Source organism: Mobula hypostoma, chromosome 14 (genome assembly GCF_963921235.1).
Source record: "Mobula hypostoma chromosome 14, sMobHyp1.1, whole genome shotgun sequence".
In the NCBI taxonomy this organism is placed as follows: Eukaryota; Metazoa; Chordata; class Chondrichthyes; order Myliobatiformes; family Myliobatidae; genus Mobula; species Mobula hypostoma.
Window position 1 is genome coordinate 19,846,014 of NC_086110.1, and position 19,184 is coordinate 19,865,197.

Sequence of the window (19,184 nt, forward strand, 5' to 3'; positions counted from 1 at the left end):
AAATAAGGAAATAGTTTTAAATTGATCAAAAGGCGATTTTTTTTTTACTGTTTTTGTCTCAGAACATCGGAATATTCTGGTTGCTGGATTTATGGAGTGTTGCAAAATCAAGGGATGTGGGGATCGAACAGGAGAATGATGCTTTTATATTAAAATTAAATTTTATTCATAACAAAAATAATTATAAGAAGAAACCATGTGATGCCTTTCATTCTTCCCTTCATAGTTAATGCATCAGGTAGTGTTCTATCACATTGTTTAAAACCAGTTGGATGATTGCCACACATGTGGTCTTCTGGGGTGACACACGACTACAATAATTCAGGGGCTTCCTCACCCACCTCCCTCCAGTGGCGGAAGAACTCCACACACTGGTCCAGTCCCTCACGGGAGAACTCAGCCATGATTTTGTTAAATGGCGGAGCGGACACGGGGAGTGTGGGGATGGGGGGACGGTAACTCCAGTTCATATTTCTTTCTTACTGGTCTGAATGAATTAATTCGCCGGGTAAAAGTGGAACGACATGTTGAACAACGTACGGAAAGAGTGCCCACATGTTGCGGATGACTGATCATCTTTTATTAATCTGTATGTTACATACATACATACCGTATATTTATCAACTCTCTCTTCCCCCCTTTCTCCCTCCCCCCATTCTTACATCCTGACCCAAGTGATTCCAATATCTGTTTACAATTCAGACTTTCAGTAGGTTTGTCAATTTTTGCCTGTTTCCCGGTTGCACAAGGGATAGTGTGTTAAGAATTGTAGACTGGCAAAATAAATTTTCACAAAAGCCCTGTCTCCGCCGCCCCCGTGTTTGTCTTGTGAGCTTCGAGCCCTTTGCAAACCATTTGCACTCATTTCATTCACAATTCAGCACATCGCGTCCCCCTTCAGTTGCGAAATCCAGACGCCGCCTGGTGTTCGAGTCTGACACGCCGTGTTCAAAAACACTGCCTCCCGGCCGCGAAAGCAGAAACAAATGAGTCACAAGCTACGCAACCGGGCGGTGTGAAAATCCGCCGCCGTGTTGACAGGGAGTTTGTGACTGCGCTCAGCCTGAGACGTCGGGCTGCTCGCAGTGGATACAACACGGTGTGCAGTATTTCCGGAGATTGGCCCGCCTCCTGAACCTTGGCCCCGCTGCCACCACAGTTGTTTTTCAAAGCTGAGTTTTATTCACAATATACATCTAATAATAAACACAACGCGAGGCGCCAGTGTCATTTGATTAATTTCGCGCATTTTAAACGCTCTATACCGTTGTCACTAATATGGGGCATCCGGCCGTTATTCGAGGAGCCTCCCCGCGGTTTAGAGACGCTCTCGAGGCAGCTACCTGGTTTTTAATGAGCCACGCTTTCCCGCCCAACACTTTACTATACATTATGTATACATTAACGTACAGGTTGCTAAAGTAATGCTAGAGTTCGCAACATTCCACGGACGCTGTTGAGACGCCGCCAACACTTTTTGCCGGGATATTTAGAGCAAGTGGAAAATTTCCGTCTCCCGTCACCTCCTGTCTAATCACGGATCAGTCCCTGGGCTGGCAGGACGGTACTGTGCGTGTGGTGGGTTTATCTTTACTTAAACCCCGCTATCGACAGCTACAGTGGCTGCGGGGGAGGGGGTCACTGTGTGTGAATTAACGTGTGTCCCATCACCCAGTACTGAATCAGTGCCGGGAACACACGATACAGTCCGTCCCTGGCAGCTTGCCCCGATTTGCACTCAGCGCCGAGAGTTGCGCACCGCCCCACTCCTCCCGCGTTTGCACTCGATCTCGATTGCTGCTCTATAAGTATGATGTCTCCAACCGTGAGCACATTCAGCAACTCCGAGGGAATAGAAGCGAACTACCTGAGAAGCGGGGAAGACGGAGGAAAGCGTTAAGGATGTCTGACACCCCATGCACGTGTTACCAGAGTAAGTTGCGGGAATCAGTGTGCAGGGCTCGGACTCTACTTCTAATGTCCAACGGAATGTTTTAAAGTAATTCTGTTCTCCCTTTAATTGAACAGGCGGTTCTTGTAGCTGCGGAGACAACTGCAAGTGCCAAAACTGCAAATGCACCTCGTGTAAGAAGAGTGAGTATACAGAATTTAGAGACTGGCTTTGAAAACTTTATGGCGGGGGGGGAAGACTAGTTTGTTTATTACGATAACGACCGTTTGGCTCACTGAGTCTATCCCGTCTGCTATCAGAGTATTACCCCTTCCTTACCGCCAAAACATTGTCAAACTCGTGTGCTATTAACTTCCATCTGATTCTTTCGCCGCTAACCTGCTTTATTTTATTAATGGACGAATGGCAGTGGTCACTTAACCTCTTGACGGGTCTCGGCCCGAAACGTCGGCTATTTATCCCTCTCAATAGACGCTGGGTCCCTTCAGCATTTCATATGTGTTGCTCTGGGTTTCCAGCATCTGCAGATATCTTGTGTTTACAACTAACCCCCTAACCCGCTTCTTTGGGCTGTGAGACGAGACCAGAGCAGCCGGAGGGAACCCATCGGAGTTCTCGCAGGGAGAACGTGCAAACTCCAGTGGGCAGCACCTGAGGTCAGGTGGGAACCCGGTTGCTGGAGGGCTTCCTGGTTTGCTGCTGTGCCATTTATTTTTTCCACATTCCCCTTGTCCAACTAGTACTTTTCCCCACAGTAACACCGCCACCTGTGGCGAGTTATCCCTGTTTTCTTGCGAGCCGAATCCGAAACCCCCCCCCCACCATCACCATGGCAACTGCTTGTTAGTAATGTAACGTTAGAGCCTGCAACTTGTCCCAGGAGTCGGTGTCGGTAGCCTGTTGCAAGCTGATCTCATTCCTTCCTTTCTTTCGTCTAGGCTGCTGCGCCTGTTGCCCGGTCGGCTGCAGCAAGTGTGCCCAGGGCTGCGTGTGCAAAGGACAAGCTGACAAGTGCAGTTGCTGTCAGTGACGGTGGTCACCCGAGACCAAGCAACACGCCTTGCTTTGTAACGTCGGCTGCTACAATAGATCTTTTGTATGATTATTCACTGGGGGGGGGGGGAGTTATAATCAAGAATGTTAATAATTTCTCTTTTGTACTTTGTTCTGGATGAATTGAGCTGCATCTAATTAAAATACTATGGAAAAATACACGGGGATTTTGTTGTTGTTTCTCGGGAAAACGGAACAACAGAGCTACGACAGGGTTAAACATGAAACTCACAGAAGATCCGGTACCCTCGTGCAGCGGCACCGGGATAACGTTTTACCAGCCAGACACTGAGATAATTAAAATCACAACTTGTGTGGAAGGTTGTAAATGTTGAAGGGAGTCCAGCGGCAGAAGAATCAAAGGGAAGACCGGGATGTTTCTGATCGCGTCCAAGATATCCTGAAGTGGGTGGGTGAGGAGCCAGAGGTCGTGGTACATATAGGTACCAATGACATAGGTAGGAAATGGGAAGAGGTCCTGAAGGGAGAATGTAGGGAGGTAGGAAGGGAGTTGAGAAAAAGGACTGCAAAGGTAGTAATATTGGGATTACTGCCTGTGCTACGCGACAGTGAGAGTAGGAATGCAATGAGGTGGAGGATAAATGCCTGGCTGAGAGATTGGAGCAGGGGGCAGGGATTCAAGTTTTTGGCTCATTGGGACCTCTTTTGGCTCAGGTGTGACCTGTACAAAAAGGACGTGCTACACTTGAATCCTCGGGGGACCAATATCCTGGCGGGGAGATTTGCCAGGGCTACTGAGGTGACTTTAAAAGAGAATGGCTGGGGGGTGGGAATCAAATTAAAGAGACTAACAGAGACGGGGTTAGTTCACAACAAGGGGATGGGAACAAGTGCAGAGAGACAGAGGGGTGTAAAATGAGGGTAGAATCAAAAAGTAGTAAGGTGAAAAGTAAAAGTGGCAGGCCAGCAAATCCAGGGCAAAAATCAGAAAGGGCCACTTTTCAACATAATTATATAAGGGCTAAGAGAGTTGTAAAAGCGAGCCTGAAGGCTTTCTGTGTCAATGCAAGGAGCATTCGTAACAAGGTGGATGAATTGAAAGTGCAGATTGTTATTAATGATTATGATATAGTTGGGATCACGGAGACATGGCTCCAGGGTGACCAGCGATGGGAGCTCAACATTCAGGGATATTCAATATTCAGGAGAGATGGACATGAAAGAAAAGGAGCTGGGGTAGCATTGCTGGTTAGAGAGGAGATTAATGCAATATAAAGGAAGGACATTAGCCGGGAGTATGTGGAATCGATATGGGTAGAGCTGTATAACACTAAGGGGCAGAAAACACTGGTGGGAGTTGTGTATGAGGCCACCTAACAGTAATTGTGAGGTTGGGGATGGCATTAAACAGGAAATTAGAAATGTGTGCAATAAAGGAACAGCAGTTATAATGGGTGACTTCAATCTACATATAGAATGGGTGAACCAAATTGGTAAGGGTGCTGAGGAAGAGGATTTCTTGGAATGTGTGCAGGATGGTTTTTTGAACCAACTAGAGAACAGGTCATTCTAGACTGGGTATTGAGCAATGAGGAAGGGTTAATTAGCAATCTTGTCGTGAGAGGCCCCTTGGGTAAGAGTGACCATAATATGGTGGAATTCTTCATTAAAATGGAGAGTGACATAGCTAATTCAGAAACAAAGTTTCTGAACTTAAATAAGGGTAACTTTGAAGGTATGAGACGTGAATTAGTTAAGATAGACTGGCAAATGATACTTAAAAGGTTGATGGTGGATATGCAATGGCAAGCATTTAAAGATCGCATGGATGAACTACAACAATTGTTCATCCCAGTTTGGCAAAAGAATAAATCAGGGAAGGTAGTGCACCTGTGGCTGACAAGGGAAATTAGGGATAGTATCAATTCCAAAGAAGAACCATACAAATTAGCCAGAAAAAGCGGTTCACCTGAGGACTGGGAGAAGAACATGGCAGATCAGTTGAATAACTATTTTGGTTCTGTCTTCACTAAGGAGGACATAAATAATCTTCCGGAAATAGTAGGGGACAGAGGGTCTAGTGAGATGGAGGAACTGAGGGAAATACATGTTAGTAGGCAAGTGGTGTTAGGTAAATTGAAGGGATTAAAGGCAGATAAATCCCCAGGGCCAGATTGTCTGCCTCCCAGACAGCTTAAGGAAGTAGCCCAAGAAATAGTGGATGCATTAGCGATAATTTTCAAAACTCTTTAGATTCTGGACTAGTTCCTGAGGATTGGAGGGTGGCTAATGTAACCCTGCTTTTTAAAAAACAGGAGGGAGAGAGAAACCAGGGAATTATAGACTGGTTACCCCAACAACGGTGGTGGGGAAAACGCTAGAGTCAGTTATCAAAGATGTGATAACAGCACATTTGGAAAGCAGTGAATTCATCGGACAAAGTCAGCATGGATTTGTGAAAGGAAAATCATGTCTGACGAATCTCACAGAATTTTTTAAGGATGTAACTATTAGAGTAGATAGGGGAGAACCAGTGCATGTGGTATATTTGGATTTCAAAAGGCTTTTGACAAGGTCCCACACAGGAGATTAGTGTGCAAACTTAAAGCACACGGTATTGGGGGTATGGTATTGATGTGGATAGAGAATTGGTTGGCAGACAGGAAGCAAAGAGTGGGAATAAACAGGACCTTTTCAGAATGGCAGGAAGTGACTAGTGGGGTACCGCAAGGCTCAGTGCTGGGACCCCAGTTGTTTACAATATATATCAATGACTTAGATGAGGGAATTATATGCAGCATCTCCAAGTTTGCGGATGACATGAAGCTGGGCGGCAGTGTTAGCTGTGAGGAGGATGCTAAGAAGACGCAGGGTGACTTGGATAGGTTGGGTGAGAGGGCAAATTCATGGCAGATGCAATTTAATGTGGATAAATGTGAGGTTATCCACTTTGGTGGCAAAAACAGGAAAACAGATTATTATCTGAATGGTGGCCGATTAGGAAAATGGGAGGTGCAACGAGACCTGGGTGTCATTATACACCAGTCATTGAAAGTGGGCATGCAGGTACAGCAGGCGGTGAAAAAGGTGAATGGTATGCTGGTATTCATAGCAAGAGAATTCAAGTACAGGAGCAGGGAGGTACTACTGCAGTTGTACAAGACCTTGGTGAGACCACACCTGGACTATTGTGTGCAGTTTTGGTCCCCTAATCTGAGCAAAGACGTTCTTGCCATAGAAGGAGTACAAAGAAGGTTCACCAGATTGATTCCTGGGATGGCAGGACTTTCATATGATGAAAGACTGGATCGACTAGGCTTTTCTCTCTGGAATTTAGAAGATTGAGGGGGGATCTTATTGAAACATATAAACTCCAAAAGGGATTGGACAGGCTAGACACAGGAAGATTGTTCCCGATGTTGGGGAAGTCCAGAACAAGGGGTCACAGTTTTAGGATAAAGGGGAAGCCTTTTAGGAGCGAGATTAGGAAAAACTTCATCACACAGAGAGTGGTGAATCTGTGGAATTCTCTGCCACAGGAAACAGTTGAGGCCAGTTCATTGTCTATATTTAAGAGGGAGTTAGATTTGGCCCTTGTGGCTAAACGGATCCGGGGGGTTGGAGAGAAGGCAGATACAGGGTTCTGAGTTGGATGATCAGCCATGATCATACTGAATGGTGGTGCAGGCTCGAAGGGCCGAATGGCCTACTCCTGCACCTATTTTCTATGTTTCTAATGCAAGAATGAATTTACAGAGCTGTGTCAGAATGGGAATAAAGGTATTGCTTGGCTGGGAGCATAACTCCACTGGGCTCAATATTCTGTGAAGTTTCACACTACAAAGTCATTTTTTTAAGTTAGATCAATGCTTTCCAAAGAGTTAAAAGTAAGTTTTGATTTTGTCCTGACTGAGAAGTAGTTTTACAAGCATTTTGTTATTTTCAAATCCATCCAGTGCCGTTCACCCTAAACTGGTGACTTCCTGCTATACACTTTCACTGGGAAATAACGCTTCTCCATTCCTGCCCAGGCAAGCAGTGATTGAGATGACAGTTCGGGGTGTTTTCTGGAGCCACACCCGACACGTTAAGCTCAGCAGAGTGTCTGCAGAACATGCCGCTTACAAAATGCACTGTCGTTTCTCACCTCCCCTACCCTGACAGCTCCTGACAAACCTGTGACCTCCACCACCAGGAAGAACAAAGTCAGTGGGTACATGTGAAAACACCATTCACAGTCTCACTCTCTCCTTCAAGTAGCACATCCAGCTAACTTGGAAACGTTTTACTGGTTTTCCGTCATAGCTGAGTTAAATTACAAAGTCTTTTACATAACATTAAAATTCAAAGTAAAGTCACAGAATCATAGAGAAGTATACAGCACAGAAACTGCCCTTTGGCCCATCTAGTCCATGCTGTAAATGGCCCATTCCCAACGTCCTTCAATGGGACCATAACCTTCCAAACCCCTACTACTGATGCAGCTATCTAAACTTCTCTTAACCATTGAAATTGCAGCTCATTTCACACTCTTATAACCGTCTGAGTGAAGAAGTTTCCCCTCATCTTCCCCTTAAACTTCTCACCTTTCACCCTTAGGCCATAACCTCTGGCTGTAGTCCCATCCAACCTCAGTGGAAAAAACCTCCTTGCATTTACCCTATCTATAGCCCTCATAATGTGGTATACCTTTATCAAATCTCCTCTTAATTGTCTACTTTCTAAAGAATACAGTCCTAACCTATTCAATCTTTCCTTATAACTAAGGTCCTCCAGACCTGGCAACATCCTTGTAAATTTTCACTGCACTCTTTCAAACATGTTTACATCTTTCCTGTAGGTAGGTGACCAAAATTGCACACAATACTCCAAATTAGGCCTCACCAACGTCTTATAGATTAGATTAGATTATGAGAACATGCAGTCCTCTTTTATTGTCATTTAGTAGTGCATGCATTAAGAAATGATACAATGTTCTTCCAGTGTGATATCACAGAAACACAAGACAGACCAAGACTGAAGAACTGACAAGAACCACATAATTATAACATATAGTTACAACAGTGCAAGCAATACCGTAATTTGATAAAGAACAGACCATGGGCACGGTAAAAAAGTCTCAAAATCTCTTGAAAGTCCCATCATCACACGCAGACGGTAGAAGTGAGAAACTCTCCCTGCCATGAGCTTCCAGCACCGCAAACTTGCCAATGCAGCATCCTGGAAGCACCTGACCACAGTCGGATTCTCTTTTGCTTTTCCATGTACTTGGTGCGGCTTTGCCTCACTTCTAAAGACACTATATCCGTCTCCCCAGTAAATACTGATGCAAAGAGCTCATTTAAGATCTCCCCATCTGTTTTGGCATCACACATTCTGGTCTTCCAGAGGCCCAATTTTGTCCCTAGCAACCCTCTTGCTCTTAACGTATCTGTAGAATCCCTTGGGATTGTCCTTCACCTTGTCTGCTGCAGTGACTTCATGCCTTCTTTTAACCTTCCTGGTTTCTTTCTTAAGTGTTGCCTTGCATTTTTTGTGGTCCATAAGCATTTAACTTGTTCTGATTTGCCTATACCTCCCAAGCATCTCCTTTTTCCTCTTTATCTGGGCTTCAATATCTCCTGAAAACCAAGGATCTCGTCACTTATTATCTTTACCTTTTATTCTGACAGGCACATACAAGCTTTGTACTCTCAAAATTTCACCTTTCAAGGCCTCACACATACCAAGAGCACCCGTGCCAGAAAACAGCTGGCCCCATTCCTTGCCAGCTCATTTCTGATACCAACAAATTTGGCCCTTCTCTAATTTAGAATCTCAAGCAGCTGACCAGACCTATCTCTTTCCATATTTACTTTGAAAGAAAGAGCATTCTGGTCACTGGATGATAAGTGTTCCCTTACCAAACAACCTCTGTCACCTGCCCTGTCTCATTCCCTAATAGTAGAACCAGTATCGCATGCTCTCTTATTGGGACTTCGACATACTGACGAAGGAAACTTTCCTGAGCTTCATCTGATAAACACTATCCCATCTAGTCCTTTTGCAGTATGGGATTCCCAGTCAGTATGTGGAAAGTTAAAATCACCTACTGTCACACCCTTATGGATCTTCCAACAGTCTGCGATCTCTCTATAAATTTGTTCCTCTAAATCCCGTGGACTGTTGGGTGGTTAATAATATAGCCTCGTTAATGTGGTCATACAGTAACGCTCAGCACCATCCATAACGCCTCATGAGAGAAGTTCTCCGGTCTGTCATGACTGAGCACTGTTGTGACATTTTCCCTGCCAAGTAACGCCACCCCTCCTCCTTTAATCCCTCCCTCTCCGTCAGGTCTAAAACAGCAGAACTCCAGAATATTGAGCTGCCAGCCCTGCCCCTCCTGCAATCAAGCCTCACGAATGGCTACAGCATCATCATTCCATGTGTTCATTAATGCCTTGAGCTCATCTACCTTTCCTGCAATACATCTTGTATTAAAATAGACACAGCTCAGGAGATTAGTCACACTATGCTCAACCTTTCGATTCCTGACTTTGCCTGTGATCTTACTAATATCTGTCGCCACAACCTCTCCACTATCTGTTCTGACACTGTTCCTAGCCCCCTGGAACTCTAGTTTAAACCCCACTGTGCAGCATTAACAAACTTTCCTGCTAGGTTTTTAGTCCCCTTCCAGTTCAGGTGCAAACCGTCTTTTCTGTACAGGTACTACTTTCCTGAAAGAGAGCCCAGTGATCGAAAAATCTGACACACTCCCCACTAGACCAAATCGTTAGCCACGTGTTAAACTTTATATTCTTCCTATTTCTGGTTTCACCAGCAGGTGACATTGACATCAATCCTCAGATCACAACCCTGGAGGTCCAGCCTTTTAACATAGCAACCTAGCAACCTTTAACCTAACTCCTAGAACTCCCTGTGCAGAACCTTGTCACCTGTTCTACCAATGTTATTGGTACCTACACAGGCCACGACCTCTGGCTGTTCACTCTCCTACTTAAGAATGCTGAGGACTTGATCTGAGATGTCCCAAGCCCTGGCACCTGGGAGGCAACATATCATCCGGGAATCTTATTCACACCCACAGAAGCTCCAGTCTATTCCCCTAACTCATCAATCTTCTTTCACCAGACCGTGTCTCTTCTCCCCCTTTCAGAGACCTGACTACTGTGATTTTCCTTTGTTAGGTCAACCCCCCTCCCAACAGTATCCAGAGTGATGTTCCTGTTGTTGAGGGGGAACGGCCTCACAGGTGCTCTGCACTGGCTCCTTAACCCTTTCCCCTTCCTGACTGACAACTAGTTTCCTGTGTCCTGCACCCTGGGTGTAACTACCTCTCTATCACCTCTTCAGTTTCTGAAATGATCCAGAGTTCATCCAATTCCAGTTCCAACTCCTGAAGATAGATTGTCAGAAGCTGCAGCCAGATGAACTTCTCACAGTTGTGGTCATCAGAGACACTGGAGGTTTCCCTGCCTTCCCACATCATAAAAGGAGCTTTACATTATCCTGCCTGGCATTCCTACTGTGCCAGCTGAGCAGATAAAAAGAAAGGAAGGGAAAAAAAAACTAAACTAGAACTTTTCTTATCTTTCTCTGACTGCACCCTCTCTTCGCTGAAGCCTCGAAGAGCTAAAGACTCAAGGTCACCACTCTGATTCTTTCCATTCAGACGACCGCTGTGATTACCCCTGCCTTACTTTAATTTGCTGTTGCTAATCGATTTCAAACATAGATTTGTTGCTAGTTAAAGCTCTATTACGCGGCTACAACCCGCTGCTCCCTTTTTCTACTCAGGCAGCGGACCTGAGTGATATTCCCTCCTGCCAAGGTTCTGATGTCCAGATTGGTCGCTGGTCAAAGACCCAGAGTGTGGGTTTTCAGGCTCCTGGACCTCCTTGTTGATGGTAATACTGAGAAGGGAGCATATCTGCATAGTGAGAGTCTCCAATGATGGATGCTGCTTCTTGAAGCACTGCCTCTCGAAGATGTCTTCAATGGTGGAGAGTGTTATGCCCTCCAGGCTTCATATTGAATATTGAGTTCCAGGGACCTCACTTTCTGCCTGAGGTGACCAGTTCTGCTGTGTGTTATGTAGCTGTGATATTAACTCAGATTTTCTCCCTCCACGAACACTGCCTGACCTGCCGGGCAATTCCTACATCTCTGACCTGCATGACTTAGCTTCTCCATGTTCCTTTGTTTTCTTTCTCTCATTCCTTCAGTAACCTATCAACTGGACGACTTTCTCAACAGCTTATCACTACACCTACCTCGGCCTCAACTGGCCAGAGAGATTATTTTGTCCCCTCTGCCATTATCCTCTTTGCAACTTAAAACTGACCTTCTGTCAGAATCAGAATGAGGTTTCAGATCACTGTCATGTGTTGTGAAATTTGTTGTCCCTGAGGCAGCAGAACAATGCACTACGTAGTAACAGAAAAATGTGAATTACAGTAAGTGTGTGCATATATAAAAATATATATAAACTAGTTAAATTAAATCAGAGCAAAATCAATAAGTAGCAAGGTAGTGTTAATGGGATCAATGTCCATTGAGGAATTGGATGGCAGAGGGGAAGAAGCTGTTCTTGAATCGTTGAGTTTGTGCCTTCAGGTCTCTGTACCTCCTTCCTGATGGTAGCAATTTGAACAAGGCATGTCCTGGGTGATGGGGTCCTTCATGATGGACCCTGCCTTTTTCAGGCATCACTCCTTGAAGATGTCCTGGATACTACAGAGTCAGTTGCCCATGATGGAGCTGACTAAGTTTACAACTCTGCAATTTATTTCAATTGTGTGATGCAGCAACCCTCCACTCCCAACTCCAACCCCACAGCAGACGGTGATACAGCTAGTTAGAATGCTCTCCTGGATACATCTGTACAAATTTGCAAGTGCCTGTGATTCATCAGCAACTCTCAAACTCCTAATGAAATATAGCTACTGTCATGCCTTCTTCGGAGCTGCAACGATATGCTGGGCCCAGGACAGATGGTCAGAGATACTAACACCCAGGAACTTGAAATTGCTCACTCTCTCCACTTCTGATCCCTCTATGAGGAGTGGTGTGTGTTCCCTCATCTTACCCTCTCTGAAGTTGATAATCAGTTCTAACGTCTTACTGACATTTAGTGCAAGGTCATTGCTGCGACATCACTCAGACAGCTGAAATATCTCGCTCCTGTATGCCCTCTCGTCACCATTTGAAACTCTGCCAACAATAGTTGTGTTATCAACAAATATATAGTTGGCTTTTGACCTGTGCCTAGCCACACCGTCATGGGTGTAGAGCATGGGCTAAGCACACATCTCTGATTGTCAGCAAGGTGGAGATGCTATTTCTGCTCATCACAACTTGTGGTCTTCCGGTTAGGAAGCTGATGATCCAGTTGCACAGGGAGGTACAAAGGCCCAGCTTTTGGAGTTTTTCGATCAGAAGTGCAGGAATGATTGTGTTAGGTGTTGAGCTGTAGTCAATAAACAGCATCCTGAAGTGGGTATTTGTATTGTCCAGGTGATTCAAGGCCGTGTGAAGAGCCAACAAGATCACATCCACCGTAGACCTATTGTGGCGATAGGCAGATTGCAGTGGGTCCAGGTCCTTGCTGAGACAGGAGTTAATTCTAGCCATAAAGCTCTCAAATCACTTCATCACCGTAGATGTGATTGCTACTGGAGGATAGCTGTTCTTGGCCACTGGTATAATTGTTGCCCTTTTGAAGCAGGTGGAAACTTCCAACTGTAGCAACAAGAGATTGAAAATGTCTTTGAACACCCCTGCCAGCTGTTGGCACAGGTTCTTAGAGCCTTACCAGGTACTCCATTGGGGCCTGCCGCCTTGCAAGGCTTCACCCTCTTGAAAGATAGCCTGATTTCAGCCTCTGAGACAGAGATCGCAGGGTCACTGGGTGCCGCAAAGATCCTCACAGCTGTAGTTTTATTCTCCCTTTCAAAGCATGCATAAAATGCATTGAGCTCATCAGGATGTGAAACATCACTGCCACCGTTGTTTGGCTTTGCAGGAAGTAATGGCCTGCAAACCCTCCCAGAGTGACGTGCATCCGATTCTGCCTCCAACCTTGTTTGGAATTGTTCTGTTGCTGCTGAGAGAGCCTTCTGTCAGAACGATCAAGGCACTTCAACCTGAAATGTTGACACTTTCTCACTCCATAGATGTTGCTTGATCTTTTTAATGTTGCTATCTTTTATATGCTGCAGATCACAGGCATCTATAGTTTCTTTTTATCTTCTCAAAGTCATTTAGGGTTAGAGAATAAATAATCAACATCCAGGTCCTTAAATGGATTAATAACTACTTAACAATGTTACATACCCCGTAAATGGGTTGCCAAACCAGCAGAAATGGACCACTTAGTTGGAGTCTGGATTACTGGAACTAAGAAAGTTTTATTAAAGAAATAAGCAATACAATACTCTAATAGTAAGGATATAAATGCAACAGGTTAGCAATGAATAAACACACATGCACACAGAACTATGATAATACGATCAATCAAGCTCTATCACAGTCTAGGGGTAAATGATCAGTTTCAAGTGACGCAAAGTTCAGTTCAGTTCGCAGTAATCGCTGTTGTGCCGTTGGGGCGGGGAGAAGAGAGAGAACGAATGAATATGCAAATCGGATTCTAAACAGCCCTTCGATATTCCTCGCAGTTAGCTTTCGGGCGAGCCCTTTGTAATGGCTTCTGAGGTCACCGACTGTGACCCCTCCGTTCCAGATACGATCGTTTCTTCTGCGGTGAACCCGGCACCCAGGCAAGGGCGAACACACACACCAGGTTCCCGCCCGACCGTATCTTTCCACCCTGTGTGTCTATGGCTGGTCCCGCGACCAGACCTCCAAAAACTTCCACCAATTTGTGGGGGCACATCGCTTCCAGGGTCTCGTTACCTTGTGGTGTCGTGTGTCTGTTGCCTTAGCGAACCTGTCCCTTTTTATCCCCCTGCTGGGGTATTGCCTGTCCATCAAACTTCAAACAGTTCAGGGTTCAAAGCCACCGGTCTCTGACAATACTCGGAACCGTGTCTCCTTTCGGTAATCTCTCTCGTCTCTCTCTTATTAGCACCTTGCATGCTCCCCCATTGTCCTCTTATCGGCATCAATCTTCTGATAACTGGTTCTTTTGTCACATCCCTACCCTTCAAAGGATTTTTACCGGGGTAAAAATAATAGGCAGGAATACATTCTTATTTACACACAAATATACAGGTTCATCAGCTATTTGGCTAATACGGAGAATTTTAAGTTGTCAACACCTGGACAGACAGTCAGCAATCACATTTTCCGTTCCTTTTATATGTGTAATTTTTATATCAAATTCCTGTAGCACCAGACTCCAACTTAGCAATCTTTTGTTTTTATCTTTCATAGTGGCCAGAAACACTAATGGGTTGTGGTCGGTGTAAATTACCAGTGGTTTCCGTGCCTGGCAAATATAAACCTCAACATGTTGTAATGCTATTATGATGGCCAGTAACTCTTTCTCCACAGTGGAATAATTTCTCTGATGGATATTAAATTTCTTGGAAAAGTAAGCGACTGGGTGCTCAACCCCCTCTTTGTCTGTCTGCAACAGCACCGCCCCGGCAGCTTCGTCGCTAGCATCTGTTGCTAGGGAGAAGGGTTTTGAAAAATCAGGCGCATTTAGCCCAGGATGGTGACACAGAATCGCCTTCAGACTCTCGAAGGCTTGTTGACAAAGGTCGTTCCACACAAACTTCGTATTCTTTGGCAAAAGCTTAGTGAGAGGGAGGGCAATATCCGCAAAGTTTTTGCAAAACTTCCTATAGTACCCCACCATCCCCAAGAACCTTCTCAGGGCTCTCTTGTCTGTCAGGGTGGGGACCTCCGAGATAGCCCGCACCTTAGCCTGCATCGGTGCCAGCTGCCCTTCCTACCACAAATCCCAGCTAAGTGACCTTCGCGTGGCCGAACTCACCTTTTGCGAGGTTCACTGTCAGGTTGGCTTCGGACAGCCGTTTAAACAACTCCTCTACCGCCACAATGTGCTCCTCCCACGTGTCACTCCAGACCACTAAATCATCAATATATGCTCCTGTGTTCCTTAATCCCTTTATTACTGAATTAATCATCCTCTGGAAGGTCCCTGGGGCATTTTTCATGCCAAAAGGTAGAACATTATACTCGTATAACCCGGATGGAGTGACAAATGCTGAGATTTCTCTAGCCTGGTCGGATAAAGGAACACACCAGTACCCTTTCAGCAAATCGATCTTTGTGATGTACTTCGCCCTCCCCACTTTATTGATGCAATCGTCTACCCTTGGGATGGGATAAGCATCAGTTTTCATGATGGCGTTCACCTTTCTGTAATCTGTACAGAATCGGATGCTCCCATCGACTTTCGGGACAACCACACAGGGAGAGGCCCATTCCGACTTGGATGGCCAGTAATATCTGTGGCTAGCATGTGCTCAATCTCTTTCTCCACTAGCTTGCCCTTCTCCAAGTTCATCCTATAGGGGTGTTGTTTAATAGGCTGGTCTGAGGTGACCACAACATCATGTACCGTCCCCTTGCATCGCCTCGGGACATCCGGACATACATCAGCATGCCGGTTAATTAGCTTTATCAATGGCCCCCTTTGTTCGGGGGTTCGGTGAGAGACCTTATCAGCAAAATTAGCCAGAACAATAGAGTTCTCCAATCGGATCGGCACCATATTCATCTTTTCAAGCTGGGTTTTCCCCATATCATTCGTCATCCCAGTCTCATTAATTTTCGTGATAACACCGACCAGATTTTCTTTCTGATTGTGGTAGGCTTTTAACATGTTAATGTGTACCAACTGTGTGGGTTTACGCCTGTCTGGCGTTTCGATAACATAATTCAAAGGGTCTATCTTTTTAATTACCTTGTACGGACCGTGGAATCTCACCTGGAGGGGGTTGGCTACCACTGGGAACAGAACTAAGACCCGATGGCCCACTTGGAACACTTTTTCGCGGGCACGCCTATCATACCATTTTTTCATTTTAGTTTGGGAGTGTCGCAGTTTTCTTTGGCAAGGTCACAGATCCTTTCAAGCCTCTCACGAAATGTTAAAACATAATCAATCACATTAACTTGGACTGCCGGATGGACCATTGATCTTTCAGTAAGGTCAGGGGTCCTCTGGGCCGATGACCGAAGACGAGCTCGAATGGGCTGAGCCCCAATAACTCTTGAACCGTGTCCCTCACGGCAAATAACAGGAGGGGCAAAGCATCATCCCAGCTCCTAGTGTTTTCTTGACAGTAAATTTTAATCATGGTCTTTAATGTGGTGTGGAATCGTTCCAACGTCCCTTGTGACTCTGGGTGGTACGCGGAGGCCAAAATCTGCTTTGCTCCCATCTCATCCAACATCCGTCGGAATGTGTGAGATGTGAAGACACTCCTCTGATCTGACTGGATTTCCCTGGGTAGCCCCACCGTAGTGAAAAATTTCACAAGGGCCTTTACCACTGCGGGAGCCTTGACGCTTGCCAGGGGCCTCCGGAAACCTGGTGGCGGTGCACATCATAGTCATTATATACTCTTGCCCACTCGCAGTTCTGGGCAGGGGACCGACAAAATCCACAATTATTCGGGAAAAAGGTTCCCCGAAAACGGGTATCGGTTGAAGGGGCGCTTTTGGCAGGACCTGATTTGGCTTCCCTAGCACCTGACATAAATGACATCATCTACAATAATCAACAATATCTTTCCTCATGTTCGGGCAGTAAAACTCCTTCATAATTCTGTCGACTGTCTTCCTCACCCCAAAATGTCCACCGAGGGGTACCGTGTGGGCCAGGTTAAAAATCTCGCCCCTATAAATTTTCGGCACTACCACCTGGTGTACAACGCCCCATTCCTCATCTGCGGGCACGGTACTTGATCTCCTTGTCTTCCTTAGCACTCCCCCCTCCACACAATAGCCTACTGGCTCTCTTTTTAATTCTGCTTCAGAGAGAGCTGTCTCCGCCAAAACCATCAGCTCCTCGTCTCGCTCCTGTGTCTGTACAGAGTCCTTCCTTGCTAATGCTGAGTCAGCCTCAACTCCTTTACTTTCTCTTGTTCCACTACGCTCCTTCTTTTCACTTTCTACCTCCCCCTGGTACAAGGCTGGTAGAAACGTCTCAACTAAATTTACTTCTGCAGCCTTCCTGGACATACGCCGAGTCACTGCGCAACCGGGATGAACCTGTGAGTCCATGGGCGGGGCCTCAATGCTGGCAGGCTGGCCTGTCAGTTTCACTGCTGAGAACACACTTCCGCAGGCGAGGTCATTACCGAGTAAGACTTCCACACCGGTCCAGAGACCAAGTCGCTTTGTAGGTGTATCTGATGCAAGGGTACTGCCTCAGTCCCTTTCCCAATGCCTTTTATGACCCTGACTTTCCCGTCTCGGTCTCTGAACTAAAGTCTAACACACTCTTTAATATCAATGACTGACACGCTCCCGTGTCTCTCCAGATGCGCACTGGAACTGGGTTTAACCCCTCCTTCACCGACACCAATCTGGCTGAGATAAACCTCTCGCGCCCTTCCTGAACTTTGTTAGCCCTCTCCTCTCCTAGTGGTTTGCTTACCAGCTCAATACAGCCAGTCGGAAATGCCACCTTTCCTTTTCCCGTCTCCTTCATTGGGGCAAAGCACCTGGATGCAAAGTGTCTGACTTTCCCACAATTATAACAGACGACCCCAGGAGACTTCCTACCAGACTGCTCCCGGTCTACCTTATCCTTTTCACTAGTCCCCGGCTTACTTCCTGACTTTTCTGGCGGACTCTCCCCACCGTCCCGACTACCCTTCTGGTAGCCTTTACTTGGGGCAAACTTCGTTTTATGTGTCAACGCGTACTCATCCGCTAACTTAGCAGTTGCGGCTAAAGTGTCTGCCTCTTTCTCATCTAGGTAGGGTCTCATACCCTCAGGGACACAACCTTTAAACTGCTCAATCAGGATCAGCTGTAGCAGTCTGTCATAATCCCTATTTACCCCCTTCGAAGCCCACCAATGCTCACAATATGTCTGCATCTCACGGGCAAACTCTAAATACGTGCGGTCCCACTGCTTCCTCGCATTCCGGAACCTCTGCCGGTATGCCTCCAGGACCAACTCATAAATCTTGAGGTTGGCCTCTTTCACCACCTCATACCTCTGGGCATCTTCCGCGGACAAAGCCGAGTAAGCTTGTTGGGCTCTTCCTTTAAGTACGCTCTGAAGCAAAACAGCCCACTTATCCCTCGGCCAGTCCTGACTTGCAGCAACTTTTTTGAAATGGAGAAAGTACCGAGCCACATCAGTATCGTCAAATGGGGGAACCAGCCTAACCTCCTGGGTCGCCCTGAACCCTCCACCTTGGTTCGGCATGGCCCCTGCTCTGCCCGTATCTTTAACCTCTCCAGCTTGAATTCCTTTACCCTCTGTTTCTCTTCTTGCTCCAACTGCCTCTCTTCTCGTTGTTGTTCTAACTGTTTCTCTTCATGTTCTAGCTGCCGTACCCGGAACTCGTGCTCGAGTCTTAATTTTTCAAGCTTCACCTGTACTGCGTCTCCACCAGGTTTTCCAATAGATATCACCTCCAGCTCCCCTGGGGGAAACACACCTTTAGACACATAATGCTCTACAATAGCTCTGTGTATCTCCTCTCTCCTCATTGTCGACTTCCCCTTAACAAGATTCAACCGTTTGGCCACAGCTGCCAATTCCACTTTCCTGGCATCCTCTAATGCCTCCGAGGTTGGCGTCTTTAGAAATTCCTCAATCTCCATTTCTGCTGTTTGCCTTTTCTTTCTTTCGGGAATTTTAACCCAATCAATTTAGCCAGTCCCAAATTTAGCGTTCAAAATCCCGGACGAGCCCCCATTTATGTTACGTACCCCGTAATTGGGTTGCCAAACCAGCAGAAATGGACCACTTAGTTGGAGTCTGGATTACTAGAACTAAGAAAGTTTTATTAAAGAAATAAGCAACACAATACTCTAATAGTAAGGATATAAATGCAACAGGTTAGCAATGAATAAACACACATGTACACGGAACTATGATAATAGGATCAATCAAGCTCTATCACAGTCTAGGGGTAAATGATCAGTTTCAAGTGACGCAAAGTTCAGTTCAATTTAGTTCAGTTCAGTTCGCAGTAATCGCTGTTGTGCCATTGGGACGGGGAGAAGAGAGAGAACAAATGAATATGCAAATTGGATTCCAAACAGACCTTCCTTATTCCTCGCAGTTAGC

At 45.9% G+C, this 19,184-nt stretch overlaps 2 protein-coding genes across 10 annotated transcripts in view; one reads left to right on the forward strand and one right to left on the reverse strand.

Annotated features, from left to right (window-relative positions):
* nup93 (nucleoporin 93) overlaps positions 1–19,184 on the reverse strand; it is a 241,711-nt gene that overhangs the window by 180,540 nt on the left and 41,987 nt on the right. The window lies entirely within an intron of this gene.
* mt2 (metallothionein 2) lies at positions 1,779–3,124 on the forward strand. Its single transcript, XM_063067413.1, has 3 exons — positions 1,779–1,933; positions 2,029–2,094; positions 2,851–3,124. Exons 1-3 carry the CDS (start codon positions 1,903–1,905, stop codon positions 2,940–2,942), a joined length of 189 nt encoding a protein of 62 aa, XP_062923483.1. The 5' UTR covers positions 1,779–1,902; the 3' UTR covers positions 2,943–3,124.

Bases quoted from the DNA above. Each gene is read 5' to 3' on its own strand.
- mt2 (XM_063067413.1), top strand. From the start codon at position 1,903: ATGTCTGACACCCCATGCACGTGTTACCAGA. The intron at 1,934-2,028 runs GTAAGTTGCGGG...TTAATTGAACAG, and splicing joins CCCATGCACGTGTTACCAGA to GCGGTTCTTGTAGCTGCGGA. The intron at 2,095-2,850 runs GTGAGTATACAG...TCTTTCGTCTAG, and splicing joins ATGCACCTCGTGTAAGAAGA to GCTGCTGCGCCTGTTGCCCG.